The sequence below is a fragment of the Acanthochromis polyacanthus genome, chromosome 12 (genome assembly GCF_021347895.1).
Source record: "Acanthochromis polyacanthus isolate Apoly-LR-REF ecotype Palm Island chromosome 12, KAUST_Apoly_ChrSc, whole genome shotgun sequence".
Lineage (NCBI taxonomy): Eukaryota > Metazoa > Chordata > Actinopteri > Pomacentridae > Acanthochromis > Acanthochromis polyacanthus.
The window spans coordinates 39,107,997-39,125,640 of record NC_067124.1 but is presented as its reverse complement, the minus strand read 5'-3'; the positions used below and the strand labels follow the sequence as shown (position 1 = coordinate 39,125,640).

At 40.2% G+C, this 17,644-nt stretch overlaps 2 protein-coding genes across 3 annotated transcripts; both read left to right on the top strand.

Annotated features, from left to right (window-relative positions):
* The first annotated feature begins 305 nt into the window (after nucleotides 1-305).
* On the top strand, nucleotides 306-9,863 carry gapdh (glyceraldehyde-3-phosphate dehydrogenase). 2 transcript variants are annotated; one of them, XM_022214874.2, is made up of 13 exons: nucleotides 323-386; nucleotides 760-790; nucleotides 1,159-1,202; nucleotides 4,476-4,575; nucleotides 6,140-6,246; nucleotides 6,351-6,441; nucleotides 6,605-6,720; nucleotides 7,678-7,759; nucleotides 7,834-7,985; nucleotides 8,067-8,145; nucleotides 8,388-8,471; nucleotides 8,886-8,983; nucleotides 9,549-9,863. In XM_022214874.2, the coding sequence occupies exons 3-13, from the start codon at nucleotides 1,180-1,182 to the stop codon at nucleotides 9,616-9,618; spliced, it is 1,002 nt and encodes a 333-aa protein (XP_022070566.1). In that variant the 5' UTR covers nucleotides 323-386; nucleotides 760-790; nucleotides 1,159-1,179; the 3' UTR covers nucleotides 9,619-9,863. The 2 variants fall into 2 exon arrangements, with proteins under 2 accessions (XP_022070567.1, XP_022070566.1); XM_022214875.2 differs by lacking the exon at nucleotides 760-790 and having other exon boundaries at nucleotides 306-386.
* Nucleotides 9,864-10,340: 477 nt separating this feature from the next.
* Nucleotides 10,341-17,120, top strand: opn9 (opsin 9). The gene is made up of 8 exons (XM_022214861.2): nucleotides 10,341-12,377; nucleotides 12,556-12,706; nucleotides 12,778-12,917; nucleotides 14,427-14,565; nucleotides 14,638-14,752; nucleotides 15,903-15,983; nucleotides 16,063-16,489; nucleotides 16,577-17,120. Exons 1-8 carry the CDS (start codon nucleotides 12,257-12,259, stop codon nucleotides 16,843-16,845), a joined length of 1,443 nt encoding a protein of 480 aa, XP_022070553.2. The 5' UTR covers nucleotides 10,341-12,256; the 3' UTR covers nucleotides 16,846-17,120.
* The last annotated feature ends 524 nt before the right edge of the window (nucleotides 17,121-17,644 follow it).

Below are 17,644 nucleotides of genomic sequence, written 5' to 3'. Positions count from 1 at the left end.
GTCAACACAGAAATTAAAAGACCGGCTGTAATTTCTGGGTCCTGTCATGTTTTCTGTGCAGAGAAAGGAAATTAAATCTGCAGCTCAGAGACTCTTTGACAGCAGAACTTTTTCTTCTGACCTCAGAGCAGTTTAAGGAAGGAACCGGATTCAAACAGAGTCAGGAACTGAAATCTGCAGGATTCAGGAAGTCTGAGGCAGGTTGACCTGAAGCTGTAGACTCCAGTTCGCTGCAGCTCACGACCTTGACATTCATATGGGGGCGGAGCCAGTGACCACTAGGGGGGCGTGGCCTCAGAGCCAATTCCGTCATAAAAACGCCGAGCTCAGCTTTGCTCTTCCCCACTCAGACCAGAGTCACAGCGGAACCAGGACGCCCACAGACGGTAAATATCTGCCGTTAAACTGACCCAGTGTGGCTAAACTTAAATCAGCTGATTTATCTGATCACCTGGATCAGTCTGTTTGATTCAGCCATGTGCTCAGAAAGCTCAAACTAATTGTCTTTGCTTCATTTTCTTGCTTTAAATGTTGATTTAGCTGCAGGTATAATATTTAAGTTCTTCTGCAGGTAAATGTGTAAAACTTCAGTTTTCCTCTGGGTAAAGATGTAAAATCTAATTTTTTTTCTGCATTTAAAGATATAAAACCTCAGTTTTTGTGCAAGTAAACATGTAAAACATCAGTTTTCCTGCATTTAAAGATGTAAAACTTCAGTTTTTCTGTAGATAAATATGTAAAACTTTAATTTTTCTGCAGGTAAGGCTGTAAAACTTCAGTTTTCCTGCAGGTAAAGATGTAAAATTTGAGTTATTCTGCAGATAAATGTGTAAAACTTGAGTTTTCCTGTGGGTAAAGATGTAAAACCTCTTTTTTTCCCTGCATTTAAAGCTGTAAAACTTAAGTTATTCTGCAGGTAAAGATGTAAAATTTGTGTTTTTCTGTAGGTAGAGATGTAAAACTTGAGTTATTCTGCAGGTAAAGATGTAGAACTAGGATTTTTCTGCAGGTGAACTGCTCTAACCTGGTCCTGGTGATGATCTGTCGTTTGAATTCTGCTTATCTCAGCTCAGTCTGAACATCATCGGCTCATAAACAGCTTCACAACTGCTGCAGTATTAATGTTTAACTGGGATTATCTCCTCCTTCTCCCTGCAGAGGACAGAACAACCAGACAACATGGTCAAAGTCGGAATCAACGGGTAAGACGGCGTTTTGAAACAGACTTTTAAAAGTTCAGTTTGTTCCTGTGATGCAACAGAAACCGTCACACCTCCAAGAAAAGTTCACGGTAGATAAGATTCTACACAGAACAAATAAACCCTGAAGACAGACAAAGAAATGATGAAACCTGCAACAAAAGACCAGAACAAGAGGTTTAATGTGAATATGGGCTCCAACAATAAAACTGGAAGATAAAGAGAGATGTTTAAGGAGAGGAGGAGGACAAATAAATGGAAAGAATCCGAGAAAGTCAGCGTAAAACCTACTGACCTAAAGATTCAAGAAGAAAGAAAGCAGCTGAACCAATAAGAGAAGTCCAAAGTTAAAGTCTTCTGCCTTTTAGTAAATAATCAGCTTTATTTTTAGAGAATTGTTTTAATGAATGAAGTGATTTTGGTGAAACGGCATGATTTAAAGCTCAGACTACCGCTGATAGACCTGAAAGATGATGCGTTTAAGGACCATCTGAAAGTTTAAATCCAGCAGAATTTTCATTTGTTTTCAGTTTTTAAAAAATAAGCAAATAATCCTGGAAGCTTCAATTAAAAAAGCAGATTTTCTTTAAAAAGAACCCAGAAAAGAAATTCAAAAATAAAAGTTCAAGGTCTTTTAGAGCATCTTTGACTGAAACGTGTAGAATGAAGGGATTTTTCTTGAAACATCACAATTTTAAGATTAAATTTGATCATTTTAATGTCAGAGATGATGCATTTAAGGACCATCTGAAGGTTAAAATCCAACAAAATGTTCTTTTTTTTCTTTTAGAAATGCAGCTGAAACCAGAGGAGTCCAAAAATAGTCAAAAATAATAAAATTTGGCCTTGGAGTCCATAATCTGGCACAAATACTTGATTTTCAGAGTTTTTTTGAATGAAACATGCAGCATGAAGTGATTTTTCTCGAAATGTCCCAAATTTAAGATTAAATTTGATCATTTTTATGTCAGAGATGATGCATTTAAGGACCATCTGAAAGTTGAAATCCAACTGAATATTTGTTGTTGTTTTTTTTTGCTGTAGAAAACTCATCTGAACCTAGAAGAGAAGTCTAAAATTAAAACATATTCAGCTTTTTCGGCCAGAATCTTGTGCAAATGCTTTATTTTTAGAGAATTTTTTTTTTAGAATGAAGTGATTTTTCTTGAAAGTCAGTTTAATGTCAGAGACGATGCATTTAAGGACCGTCTGAAAGTTGAAATCCAACAAAGTTTTCTAGCGAAGAAAACAAAAAGCTTCAGTAAGAAAGCAGCTGAACTTTTCTTTAAGATTCTTTAAAAAAAAAACAGGAAAGAAGTTCAAAATAAAACTATTCTGCTTTTAGTCTAGAATCTGGTGCAAATATTTTATTTTTAGAGATTTTTTTAAAATGAAACTTGCAGAATGAAGTGATTTTGGTGAAACATGATTTATTCCTGGTTGAACTTAATGTCAGAGATGATGCATTTAAGGACCATCTGAAAGTTGAAAGTTTTCTAGCAAAGAAAACACGAAGCTTCAATAAAAAAGCAGCTAAACTTTTCTCCAGTTCCTTTCCACTGACACTCTCTGGATTCCTTCAATAACCAGCAGCAGAACAATGTGCTCGGTGTTCTCGTTGGTCTTTGGACCCGGTTCTGTTGGTTCTGTCCTCATACCTGCAGGTTGTTTAACGGACTGTTCTGAGCAGAGAGCTGCGGGTTAAAACTTCCTGAACCTCCTTATCTGAGGTTAAACAGTAACTGATCAAACACGGAGCTGCGTCACTCTGTCAGAGCTTCTCCTGGACTTCAGACCTCCTAAACTTCTGACTCTGTGGGAGGTTTAATGACGCCAGAAAGGTGCAGGAACTTTGTCCTTCGGAGGTCAAACTCAGAACCTAAGCTTCACTGATTTAAGTAAGAAAAGTCATTTATTTAAATAGATCTACAGAAAGACAACATTGATCAGTCTGAAGCTGCAAAAACAGGAAAAATTAGTTGGAGTTTCAACTTTCAGACGGTCCTGAAACATGTCGCCTCTGACGTCAAGTTCTACCACTAAAAATCTACCAAATCTGAGCTTAAAAATGATGAACGTGCATCAAAATTTTCACAAACGACAAGAAAGACTGAGAGGAAAATCAGTAAAATTGTTGGAAGATGCATTCAGCATGGCGATGCATCTTTCTACAGGCTGGAGACATGGAAATAAATATTCAAAATGACAAAAAAAACATGTTTTTATTTACAATGAACCTGTCCAAAATAACACAAACTCCATCCAGATGACTAGAAATTTGTCTAAAATGACACACACTCGTCCAAAACGAATCAAAAAACATCTAAAAGTCTCAATTTGTCCATAACGGCAGCAATATCTTACCAAAAAAGATTTTTAAATGATTTTTTTAATTATTCAAAATGACTCAAACTTGTTCCAAATTATAAAAATATAATCTACTGGATGAATAAAATAAAATCAGCATGGCTCAGAAACAGTGAACAGAGGAGCAGGCTGATGGAGATCCAGTCAGCATGGAGAAACATCTTTCTACTGATGATGAGCAGAGAAGAGAGGATACATGGAGATAGAAAAACATCTACAGGATGAGACAAAATGACCTCAGAGACATAAAACAACAGAAATTAATCAGAAAATGACACACAATTGGGGAAAATGAAACCGAAAACATCAAAACAAGACAAGAAAATGAGCAATGAGACGACACGTGTTCCAGGAACATCTGCTGGTTCTTCAGAGCTGCAGGACTTTAGATTGAAAAGACTTTGTAGAGTTAAGGAAGGCGTCCCATTTAATCATTATCAGAGAGTTCAGAGGATCATTGATCAGCATCATGTCTTCTTGGATTCCTGTCTTCATGCATTCAGTTTTCCTGGTTTCCTGGAGTTTGTCTCCACCTAGAGGTCTCTCTGAACTTCTGTTCTGTCCAGAGGATCATCAATCAACTCCATGTCTTTGTGTTTTCCTGTCTTCATGTTTTCCTGTCTTCATGGCCATTTCTCAGTGCCAAGTTCTCTAAATACGGACGAGTATATATTTTGAGAAACGCCTCTCGGTTTCATGTCTTTATGTTCTTTGTTCCCGTTTTCCTGGTTTCTTGGTTTCCTGTCTGCATGGTTTCATGTCTTCATGCCATCCTGGTTTCCTGTTTTTATGTCTTAATAGTTTCATGTTTTAATGGTTTCCAGTTTACTTTCCTTCATGTCTTCCTGGTTTCCTGTCTTTTGTCTCCACCTGGATTTCTCTTTAACTTCTAACTTGTCTTCTGTCCAGATTCGGTCGTATCGGCCGTCTGGTGACTCGAGCTGCCTTCACCTCCAAGAAGGTTCAGATCGTCGCCATCAACGACCCCTTCATCGACCTGGAGTACATGGTGAGACATCACGTTTAAGGTCTTTATGGTGAGACAGGAAGTTTAAGGTCTGTGTGGTGAGACAGGAAGTTCAAGGTCTTTGTGGTGAGACAGGAAGTTTAAGGTCTGTGTGGTGAGACAGGAAGTTCAAGGTCTTTGTGGTGAGACAGGAAGTTCAAGGTCTTTATGGTGAGACAGGAAGTTCAAGGTCTTTGTGGTGAGACAGGAAGTTCAAGGTCTTTGTGGTGAGACAGGAAGTTCAAGGTCTTTGTGGTGAGACAGGAAGTTCAAGGTCTTTGTGGTGAGACAGAAAGTTTAAGGTCTTTGTGGTGAGACAGGAAGTTTAAGGTCTTTATGGTGAGACAGGAAGTTTAAGGTCTTTGTGGTGAGACAGAAAGTTTAAGGTCTTTATGGTGAGACAGGAAGTTCAAGGTCTTTGTGGTGAGACAGGAAGTTCAAGGTCTTTGTGGTGAGACAGGAAGTTCAAGGTCTTTGTGGTGAGACAGGAAGTTCAAGGTCTTTGTGGTGAGACAGGAAGTTCAAGGTCTTTGTGGTGAGACAGGAAGTTTAAGGTCTTTGTGGTGAGACAGGAAGTTTAAGGTCTTTGTGGTGAGACAGGAAGTTCAAGGTCTTTGTGGTGAGACAGGAAGTTTAAGGTCTTTGTGGTGAGACAGAAAGTTTAAGGTCTTTATGGTGAGACAGGAAGTTCAAGGTCTTTGTGGTGAGACAGGAAGTTTAAGGTCTTTATGGTGAGACAGAAAGTTTAAGGTCTTTGTGGTGAGACAGGAATTTAAGGTCTTTGTGGTGAGACAGGAAGTTTAAGGTCTTTATGGTGAGACAGGAAGTTCAAGGTCTTTAGATCCTCATAAAGTCCTGAGACACGACAATGTGACGAGTTTAAAATGCATGACGCTCAGTTTGATCTCTGTTTCTGTTTTTCTGTTTTATCATTTTTCAGTTTTCTTTTAAATGTTTTTTCATCTTATTTGATGTTTTCTTCTGTCTTTCAGTTTCTTTATCTTCTTATTCTAATGTGTTCTCTTTAATGTTCCTTTTTTAATCTTTTTTTTGTGTTGACTCTTTTAGTATGTTGTGTTTTTCTGATGTGTTTCTGGTTCTCTAAATTTCCTTTTTAGTGTTTCGTTTCTTTTAAAAATGTTTTTCCATCTTTTCTAACATCTTAATGGCTTTCTCTAATGTTTTTAAGTGTTTTATTTAGTTTTTTCTTATGTTTTGCCTTTTTTCTAGCATCTTTATAGTTTTTCCTATAAAGACGCTTTTAACGTTATATTGCTTTTTTCCTTTTCTATTATTTTGTCTTTTTCCTTTTTTGTGTTTTATTGCCTTTTCTTACATTTCAGTTTTTCTTATTTTGTCTTTTCTAGTCTTTTGTCTGATTCTAACATTTAGTTTGACTTTGTCTTTTCTAATCTAGTTTCCTTTTATAAATGTCGGTGTATCTCCAGTTTTAACGGCCCTACAGGAATAAACTTTATTACTAGTTTCTAACGTGTCCCGTTTTTTCTACTCATTCAATATTTTGGTGAAGACTTTTTCTGTAATTCCGTCTTGTTGTCTTCTTCAGGTTTACATGTTCAAGTACGACTCGACTCATGGACGCTTTCAGGGTGAAGTGAAGGTTGAAGGAGACAAACTGGTGATCGACGGACAGAAGATCTCCGTTTTCCACGAGTCAGTTCAGCTGCTTCCTTTAATTTAAACCCGTTAATGCGCATTTATGAAGGCAGACATCAGTAAAACCACATTCTGTCCTTCGTTCTGTGTTTTTCTATCAGGAGGGATCCAGCCAACATTAAATGGGGCGAAGCTGGAGCTCAGTACGTGGTCGAGTCCACCGGAGTCTTCACCACCATCGAGAAGGCTTCAGTACGTATTTAAGTTAAAATATATGTAAAAAATATTCCGTTCTATACTGAAAACACTGACTAACTAACTTCACCACCATCCAGAAGGCCTCTATATGTCCTGATTACGGTAATAAATATGAATATATTGAGTTAGTTACTGATTTATGCTTTCACCACCCCAGGCTCACCTGAAGGGCGGCGCTAAGAGAGTCATCATCTCTGCTCCCAGCGCCGACGCTCCCATGTTTGTGATGGGAGTCAACCACGAGAAGTACAGCAACTCCCTGCAGGTGGTGAGGTGAGGAAAATATAACTTTATTATTATATATGGGTGTGATTTCTGTCTCTTCAGAGGTTAAACTGAGAACAGAACCTGAAAGCGGCACTTTGAACAGACTCCAAACCAAATAAAGTTCATTTCTCCAACCTGAGCTGAACAAAGTCCTGAAGCTGTCGTCAGACAAGCAATAAAATATGAACAAAAAGGATAAAATCTAAATAAAGATTAACTGAGACTGAACAGGATCCATTTTCTAAAATAAATATAAACTGCACAAACATTCAAACAAATAAAAAAACATTAGAACAGTCTGCACTAAAACATCTGCAGTTCTCAAAGATTCTGTTTCAGCTTAAATCTGAGGTTTTTAATTTTTATTTATTATTATCTTTGCAGATTATGAACTAAATTGTTCTCTGGTGATATTTTGTGGTGAAAAACTTTTTCTGATTCGTCCAGTTTCCTTCCTGAAGTTTAGAACCACAGAGATTATCAAATAAAAATGATCCTTTTTGGTATTTTCGAAAATCTCACATCATCCTAAAGTAAAACTCTAAGAACAGTGCTGGTTCTACGGGAAGTTCTCCAGGGAACCGACCGTAGAACGTCATCAACAGATGGTTCTTCAGTCGGTTCTGCAGGAAGTTCTCTGGGAAGAACCGTCTGTTCAAGAGGTTATTCACTTGGCTCCCCCAGAGAACTTCCTGTAGAACCAACTGAAGAACCATCTTGAACATATAGTTCTCCACGTTCCTTATAGTTAAAAAGTTCTTCATGATTATTGCATCATTTAGGAACGTTTCTCTCCAGGTTCTTTAGGAAGAATGTCTCCGTTTAGATAAAGTGACCTGATGTCTGGTTCTCCAACAGTAATGCCTCCTGCACCACTTTCTGTCAGATAAAGAACATTTCTTCGATTATTACCTCTAGAAAACTCTCAGTAAATATATTAAAACCTGTTTTTTTTCTCCACAGTAACGCGTCCTGCACCACCAACTGTCTGGCTCCTCTGGCGAAGGTCATCAACGACAACTTTGGCATCGTGGAGGGTCTGATGGTGAGGAGGAATTCTGTCGGCGCCGCCAGGCTCTCGGATCAGATCAGTCGGTAATCTTTTTTTTTTTTTCCCAGAGCACCGTTCACGCCGTCACGGCCACCCAGAAGACGGTGGACGGACCCTCTGGGAAGCTGTGGAGGGACGGACGTGGAGCCAGCCAGAACATCATCCCGGCCTCCACCGGCGCCGCCAAGGCCGTGGGGAAGGTGATCCCCGAGCTGAACGGGTCGGTACCAGCAGAACTCTGAGGTACCAGCTGGTTCTGTAGAAAGACACAGAATACTCACAGGAATCTAATGTCTGACAGGAAACTGACCGGCATGGCCTTCAGGGTTCCCACCCCCAACGTGTCCGTGGTCGACCTGACCGTCCGTCTGCAGAAACCCGTGAGTTTATCAAATAAAATCAATTAAACCAGTGAGTGAACTAACATCAAAACAATAAAACAAAAGAATCTGATATTTAATTGAACACCAGTTTATTCATTAAGAGCAGCTCCTCTTCAAACCCTCCAATCTTCAGGAGATCTTCTGATTCAGACAAACGGTCTTCCTTCGACGGGTTCTAGTTCAGATTTATTTAAATGTTTCTTCAACGTTCTTCTTGAAACCAACTTTTCTTCTTTCAGGCCAAATACGACGACATCAAGAAGGTTCTGAAAGCTGCATCTGAAGGACCCATGAAGGGAATTCTGGGATACACAGAACACCAGGTACGGAACAGGATCTCACCTGAGACCAGAACGCCATAGGTAGAGACCAGAACGCCGGGTAGAGAACCGGACCTCACCTTAGAACAGAGTTAAAGTTTAGAGGCGTCTGAACAGAAATCTGAGGAAGAATCCTCAAAGATGGTTTTGGACACACGATTGGTTGTTCAGATGTCCACATAAACAGCCAATTAGCTGCCTTGTTTCAGTCCAACAGGGAAGCTTTGAGCCACTCAGCTGCTTTTAAAGCTAACTTTGGTTAAAAATCTCTAAACCTTTCCAGGTTTTTATCATATTTTCTCTAGTTGTTCCTCAGATTCAGGTTTGTTCCTGAACTTGGCTCATTAAGTCATTGTTCTCCTTGAGGCCGTCTCCACAGACTCAGTTCGTTAAGATAATTAACTCGTTGTCCTGCAGGTCGTCTCCTGTGACTTCAACGGCGACTCTCGCTCCTCCATCTTTGATGCTGGCGCCGGCATCGCCCTCAACGACAACTTTGTGAAGCTGGTGTCCTGGTGAGTCTGAAACCTTTACAGGATAGAACAGGAACGTTTGACCAACATGCCTAAGGAAATTCAGCTTCATGGATCCGATCCTTTCCAAGATATTTTCTTTAAAAATCTGCATCAACTCCCTTTCATCGGATTTATTCTCACATTAAATCTGAGTCTGTTTGAACAACAACATCTGAGGAACTATTAAAGATACAAACCTGAAATTTTCTGTTATTTCTCATCATATGACTGATTCTGAATCTTTAATATTGGACAAGTAGATCAATAATCTGATTATTGGGGAGTTGAAATATGGAAAAACGGGTTTCATGTCAGCAAAAAACACATCTAATCTCAGATTTGCCTGATTTGTATCATAAAATACGGATATTTGCAAAGATATTTTGGGAATTAGCTTTGTCTTGTAGCTTGCTTTCTTTCACTGAAATTAGAGGCTGTTTGAACAACAACATCTGAGGAACTATTGAAAACAAAAACCTGAAATCTTCTGTTATTTCTCAAAAAAACAAACAAGATGTCCGCTGATGATTCCAGATGAAATAATCCTGACTTTCTTCTGTTCCAGGTACGACAACGAGTTCGGCTACAGTAACAGAGTCTGTGATCTGATGGCTCACATGGCTACTAAAGAGTAAAACCTCGTCGTCACGTTTTCCAAGTTCTCCGGGGTTCTAGAAGAACTCTGTTCTGCTCCTGGTTCCATCAGACGGTCGACTCATTCCACCTTTAAACTCCAGATCAGTATTTTTATACAAAGCTTCATGTTATGCGAAGGTTAGAGTCTGAATAAAGTCGTGTTTGTGAGATCCACGGTTCCTGTTTGTTGACCGAGTTCTCTGTTCAGCTGCTGGAATAAATAAAGTCAACAAACAACAACAAACGTCCCTGCAATGGTCCTTTCACAACACTCAAAGTTTCACAAGTTTCTCTCACTCACCAATTCTCGGACTGATTCCTTGATTCTCGGACTGATTCTCTGATTCTTTGACTGATTCTCTGATTCTCTCACTGATTCTCTGACTGATTCTTGGATTTTCTGATTGATTCTCTGACTCTGATTCTTGATTCTCGGAATATATATATATATATATATATATTCCAAGTTAAATTTGAAACGGTAAAATATTTTTAATTTACAGAATTTTATTAATTTAACGATATCAACTAAAATCAGTTGACTGTAAAACTAATAAAAACTACAATGTTAATGTCCATGAATCTATTTGAAGACATTTTGAGTCTTTCAGCCTGAAACTAAACGGATTCTGTCAGTTTTTAAAGATTCCTCCAAAAAAAAAAAATCAGAACATTTACAGCCAGACTGCATGAAAGTCTGGAAATGAAATAAATGAAAATATGGAAGATGTTTCCAGGATTTTCTTTGTTTAATCTCCAGAAGTGAAGCCACAGATCAGCTGATTGACCTTCATGCAGGAGTTTAAGAGGATCTTTGAGTTCTTTAGTGCAGAAACAGATTTTAAAGTTAAACCTGATGAACAAACAAAAACAGACGATAAATCAGGATGAAGGAGTTCAGAGAGCAGCTTCCATAAAAACAACAGGTCGAATGTTAAGTTTACTCTGATTCTCTGGTGGAGGATCTACAGACTATCTGAGGTCTTAGAGAGGAATGAAGACAACAAAACAACTGAGACTGAAAATGTTTATCTGTGGTTTTCAAACAAACATGAAATCTCCATAAGTAAGAAAACAAAAACAGGAAGAGAAAAAAAAACTTTCAATCCAGTTGGCAGAGCTGCTTTCTGAACAGAGCAGGACCCGCCTCCCAGTTCAAACTGGCCAATCAGGACGCAGCTGTTACCCAGCTGCTCAGTGAACCAATCAGAGAGCAGCTCTGCAGGTGTGTTTCCTCTGTCAGCTCCAGAACCCAGAACCAGACGGAAGACGTTCAGATGATTTTATGAGATTGTTGATTTAATATAAACTGAAATTTAAGATTCAATTTTCAGTTTAGCTGCAGTAATAAATAAACTCAACAAACAAACATCTTTACAACGGTTCCTTCACAACACTCACTGATTCTTTGATTCTGATTCTCTGATTGATTCTGATGGATTCTTTGATTCTCAGATTCTCTGTCTGGTTCTCTGATTTTCTGACTGATTCTGTGACTGATTCTCTAGTTATCCGATTCTCTGACTGATCCTTTAATTCTCTGACTGATAATTGGAATCTCTTACTGATTTTCTGATTCTCCAACTGATTCTTTGGATCTCTAACTGATTCTCTGTCCTATTCTTTGATTCTCTGACTGATTCTTTGATACTCGGACTGATTCTTTGATTCTTAGACTGATTCTTTGATTCTCTGACTGATTCTTTGATTCTCTGACTGATTCTTTGATTCTCTGACTGATTCTTTGATACTCTGATTCTTTGATTCTTTCTCTCCCTCTGATCATTTCTGACCGTGGGTCGGTTTCTCTTTAGATGAGCAGCTGATGGATTCAGAGCAGGCTTCAGATTACATTACATAAAAACAGAAGATCTTCTCTGAGAGTCCAGGAGGAATCAGAGATGGAGGTGAGGAGAGTTCAGAGGTTTTTGCTCTGGTTCTTCCGGATCCTTTCTGTCCTCATGTGACTCTTCATGTTTGAACCTGATGGAAGCTTCGAACGTTCCATTCCTGAGAGGTGAGAACGTTCTGGTTCTACTTTATTTATCAGAAACCTAAAACAATCAGCACAAAGTCAGATTGTAAAGCTGACCTAAAGCTGCAAAAATGAGGAAAACGGCATCAGAAAAAATAAACTAAACGATCCGTTCGTCTTCAGAAATTTTTTTTTCTATGTTCTTGTTTATCGGTTGTTCTGTCGTCTGTTTCAGAACCTCAGTTCGTCCTCCGCAGAGCTGAAGATGAGCAGCAACAGAATCTGAACCAATAAACTCCAATCTTCCTTTAAAGCTGCAACGCTGCTTTTAAGCTCCTCGTTCTCTTAATCTGGATTTTCTAAAGGAGCTTCTGCTGTTGTTTTCTGAGCTTTAAAAGAACAGAGATTAAAAATCAATCTTCAGGAGGAAACATCACTTCTGTTCTCCTGATCCACATCAGTTAGCGGGCTGGGTTCTGAGTGTTCGGCTGCACGAGGTTCTGTCTGGTTCTGCTGGAGTTTATCTGGTTCTGTAGGAGTTTAACTCTGGTTCTACAGGTTTTTCTCTCTGGTGTTCTGCAGGAGTTTCTGTTTGCTTCTATAGCAGTTCCTGTCTGGTTCTGCAGGAGTTCCTCTGCTCTCGGTTCTGTTCTGGATCATTGATGGGACATGATGGGTCTCAGCGGGGCTCCTGGTTCGTCCCGTCGTCCGTCCAGCTGCTGTTCGTCTCCAGATTGTCTCCGTCTGCAGACGTCGCTGTCGCCGTCTTCCTCATCTTCACAGGTAGCACTCTACACCAGAACCAAACCACCGAGTCTTATCAGAACCAAACCACTGGGTTCCACTGCATCAGTCCTCCTACTGATGCTCTCCTGTTTAAACTCTGCTGGTGTTCTCCTGCTGATGTTCTTCTGTTAAACTCTGCTGATATTCTGTGTTCTCCTGCTGATGTTCTCCTCAGCCGTGGCCTCGGTTCTGGGGAACGGCCTGGTTCTGTTGGTGTTCTGCAGGAGGAGGAAGAAGTTGAGGCCTCCAGAGCTGCTCATCATCAACCTGGCTCTGTGTGACTTTGGCTTCAGCCTGCTCGGATCTCCGTTCTTCATCATCTCCAGGTAAACGCCGACCTGTTCACAACCGACATCTGGGCGGTTCAGACCCATTCTAACCGGTTCTAACCCGGCAGCCTGTGCCACGCCTGGATGTTCGGGGAGGCCGGCTGCCTCTGGTACGGCGTCCAGGGCTTCGTGTTCGGAATCGGCTCTCTGATCACCACCTGCCTGATCTCTGTGGACCGCTGCCTGAAGATCTGCTGCCTCCGATACGGTACCGACCAGAACCTCCAGAACCCACATAGACTGTAGATAGTTAACTGTTTACATTCTGCAGCCTCTACAGGAGGTTTTACTCGACTCTGTGGTGATTTTTAATAGAAAACATGACTCTTTCCAACCCATAGGCGGGTTGGAAAGACATGTTTTCTATTAAAAATCACCAAAAAAGTGTTTCGCTTGTTATGGTTCTGTGTCTCATTTTTATCATTTTATGTCTCTTTTTTTGTCATTTTGTGTCTTATTTTGTTGTTTTGTGTCTCATTGTAGTCATTTTGTGTCTCATTTTTGTGATTTTGTGTCTTGTTTTTCTCATTTTGTGTCTCGTTTTTGTTGTTTTATGTCTCGTTTTGTCGTTTTGTGTCTCATTTTTGTCGTTTTGTGTCTCATTTTTGTGGTTTTGTGTCTAGTTTTGTTGTTTTATGTCTAATTTTTGTCATTTTATGTCTTGTTTTTGTGTCTCGTTTTGTCATTTTGTGTCTCATTTTTGTTGTTTTGTGTCTCGGTTTTATCATTTTGGGTCAAATTTTTGTCATTTTGTCTCAGCTTTGTCATTTTGTGTCTCACTTTCTGTCTAATTTGCGTCATTTTATGTCTCTTTGTGACACTTTTGTCTCTCTGTTGTCTCTTCATCCTGTAGATGTTTTTCTCCAGCAGACTTTTCCTCTCTTCTCTGCTCATCATCAGTACAAAGATGTTTCTCCATGCTGAATGGATCTCCAACAACCTGCTCCTCTGTTCACTGTTTCTGAGCCTTGCTGACTTTATTTTATTCATCCGATAGCTTTGGTTTTCCTCTCAGTCTCTCTGTGGAAACACTGCCTGCAGTTGAACCTAAAAACTCTCTGAATGTTTTGGTCACAGATGAGTCGGTTATCGGCTTCATTTCAAACAGTTTTTACTCTCTGTATTAAAGCTGCTCTGTGTTCTGTGTACAGTTTTGTGCAGCATCATATAAGTAGAACAGAATAATTCTTCATAATAACGCGCCTTAAACTTTGACCTTTGCAGTCTGCAGAGGGAAATCAGCTTTCATCAGTCTGACTGTGCACTTTTATCAGCTCAAGCTTCTTTACACTGATGATGTAACAGAAGCAGAAAGTCCAGAAAAAACATGCAAACAACGAAACCCAACCAAAGGTAGCAGACGTACATTCAACATCCTCTGTCCGGGGAAATAATAAGTCTTTCTCTGGACTATCCACCCATGGAGAACCAGCTGGGCTAAGGAGCTCAGAGTTTTTAGCTTTTTTACACAGCATGGTTCAAGCAAACTGTTCGAGACATTTAGAACAAGAAAAGCAGCCAGAAAGCCCAGTCCTCCTCCAAGGCTGCTCATTCCCCCATATGGCATCATCAGAAACTTACATCTTCCTGCTCTGATAAATGGAATAATGTTGGTGATTTATTAAAGATGAAACACCTGCCTGGTTATCAGGTTAAAACTGTGAAGCTTCCAGCTGCTCGTCCAGTTTAACCAGCGCCAGGTTCTGTTGTTCTGCAGGTCAGTGGATCGAGCGGCGCCACGTGTTTTGGTCCATTGCTGTGGTCTGGTTCTACGCATCGTTCTGGGCCACCCTGCCGGTCTTTGGCTTCGGAAGTTATGGACCAGAACCTTACGGGCTGAGCTGCACCATCAACTGGTAATCAGGGCTAAAGCTCTGGTGTGCTCTCCTCGTTCGGACCCACATGTTCATGTTCCGTTTGTTTTTCAGGTGGAGCCTCAGATCTTCTGAGAACGACAGGATCTACATCATCCTCATCCTCACGCTGTGCTTCGGGTTCCCAACGTTCACCATCATCTCCTCGTATCTGTTCATCCTGCTGACGGTGAGAACAGCTGTTGCTCCACAGCACGATCATCCAACATCCCTATTATCTACACTACTGTTCAAAAGTTTTGGTCATCCGGGCAATCCCATGTTCTCCAGTAAAACTCCTACTTTTATCCATGTGCTAACATAACTGCACAAGGGTTTTCTAATCATCAATGAGCCTTTCAACACCATTAGCTAACACAATGTAGCATTAGAACACAGGAGTGATGGTTGCTGGAAATGTTCCTCTGTACCCCTATGGAGGTATTCCAATAAAAATCAGCTGTTTCCAGATAGAATAATCATTTACCACATTAACAATGTCTACACTGGATTTACCATTCATTTAATGTGATCTTCATTGAAAAAAAACATGTGTTCTTCCAAAAATTAGGACATTTGTAAGTGACAATAAACTTTTGAATGGAAGTGTAGATGAATTAAAGTTGCTGTACATTATTTAAAGTTGCGTTATATTAGCTGAAGTTGTCCTATATTACTTAAAGTTGCTCGATATTATTTTAAGTTGCTCTAAGTGAGTTAAAGTTGCTGTATATTAGCAAAAGTTGCTTTACAGTATCTAAATTGCTCTGTATCAATTAAAGTTGCTCTATGTTATTTAAAGTTGCTCAAAAATTAGCTAAAGTTTCTATAATTGAGTTAAAGTTGCTCTATATTAGTTAAAGTTTTTATTTGGGTTTTTTTGGCTACAAATGAGATAAATCAGTAAAAAACACATTAAGACATTATCGCTGTGACATTAATGATGTATTTGAACCACTTCTATGTTTTTATTTTTCATTTTTACTTGAAGTTATTCACACTCCTTGAAATCACTGAAGGTGTTTGCTGCTGTTTTCACAGTTTTTACATTTTTCTGATATTACAGGACTCCACTGCTTTTGTACACAGTTTTTCTGGCACCTTGCTGAGATGTTTTAATCATTGTTTTTTTACAGTGCAGCTTAATTTAATTCTTTACATGATTAATATGTCATCTTCAGAGGAGTTTTCCATGTCATCCCTGCAGGACTAAATGTAACAGGAAGACGTTAGCGTCGAGCTCTGCAGTCTTCTACTGTTTACTTTTTGAAAATGTCCTTTATCGACTTTCTCTTTCTAGTCTTGTAAACAGCAGCACTAATCGCTGCTTCTGTTTCCAGGTGCTCAGATCTAACCGAACTTTAGCCTCCATTCCTTCCTCCTTCGTCAGTAACTCCAGCAAAGACCTGAGACTTGCAAAGGTGAGACCTGCTGACGGTTCTGATGTTCTGATTGGCTGCTGGGTGTCCCACACAAAGGTAAATCAGGTGTTTGTTGCAGATGGCGGCGGTGGTTTGCTCCACCTTCCTGCTGGCCTGGTTGCCCTACGCCACCGTGTCCCTGATCTCCGCCCTCAGAGAGGCTGAGTCCTCCATGGAGGAACCTTCAGGATCTGCAGTAGCTGCAGACATCCTGGACTCCTCCTCGCTGCTGAACTGGACCAGAGCAGAGTTCTACATACGGGTTCTCCACAGTCCTGAGGACAGAATAGAACCCAGTCCACCCCTCGGTACCAGGCCCGTCTCCAGCCTGCCCCCGGTGGTCACCCTGATCCCCGCCATGTTGGCCAAGTCCCACTGCATGATCAACCCTCTGATCTACCAGGTCATGAACCGCGAGTTCAGGGAGGACGTCTACGCCATGGTGTTCGGCCGAGAGAAGGCCGACAGGAGACGAGCGCAGAGCAGGAGGGGGAGTTTATATGAACGTATGTAATCTAAACCCACTGATACTGGTTCTGATCTTTGGTACCGATTTGCCACAAACCCAACTCTTTGTTCTGGTTCTATTTCAGGGACCGTCAGCCTCTCGTACTGCCAGAGCTGGAGCAGACGGAGCACTCCCGTATCTCTGTCTGGGGACAGAAAGAACCAAAACCTGAAGAGACTCCAGAACAGAAGCAGCGATGGAAGAACAAAGTCCGGGAACATCTCAGAAGGAGCTGATGTTCTGGACGTTGTCACTTTGGACACTCGAGGGAACATGAAGAGACACAGCAGTGCAGACGGACTGAAGGCTAGCAGAGATCTGAGAGGTTCCACATCCAGCATCCTCACTGTCTGAAAGCTGTTTTCATCTTCATTATCTCTAACCAGGTGTTCTCCATTTACCTGAACTTTCAGTGCTCCTCAGAAACCATCACAGCTTGGACTTCAACACCAATAAGAAAGATTCATTCTCCCGGGAAATGTCTTCCATTTAAAGCTTTTCAACACTGAATCACTGTCAATTTAATCTGGCAAGAATTTACAAAAAACAAGACTTGGTGGAGGCCACCAAGACATCCATGAGTCCTCTGAAGGAGTTCCAAGAAAGAGACAAATGAAGGAGGCCACCAAGACATCTGTGATTCCTCTGATGTCATCTGGAAGAAGGTTCTTTGGTCTGAGGAGACCAGAATGAAGCTTTTAGTGCATTAGGATAGATGATATGTTTGTACATCACCACAAACACACAATCCTCACAATGAAGCACGGTGGCGGCAGCATCATGATGTTTCCCAGCAGCAGGTCCTGGAAGGCTTGTCGAGGTAGAGTGGACATTAATGCATCAAAGTCTAGAGAAACATCACTCATATTTATAACATTCTTTGGTGAAGAACTGTACAAACAGATCAAAAACAAACATTATTAATATTACTGTTATTTATCCCGATGTGTAAATAATGATTTCCAGTCACTCATCTTCTATAAACATGAAATTCATGATCTGTGTTCACGGCAGAAGTTTGGATTTGTCTTATTAAATCAGTTTAGCGCTTGTTTATTTATTTATGTTTGTATTTCATGACCAGCAACTTGTTAGTCCCCATTTATCAGAGAAATACTGAGTAGATACAATGATATTTATTATTACTATGTGT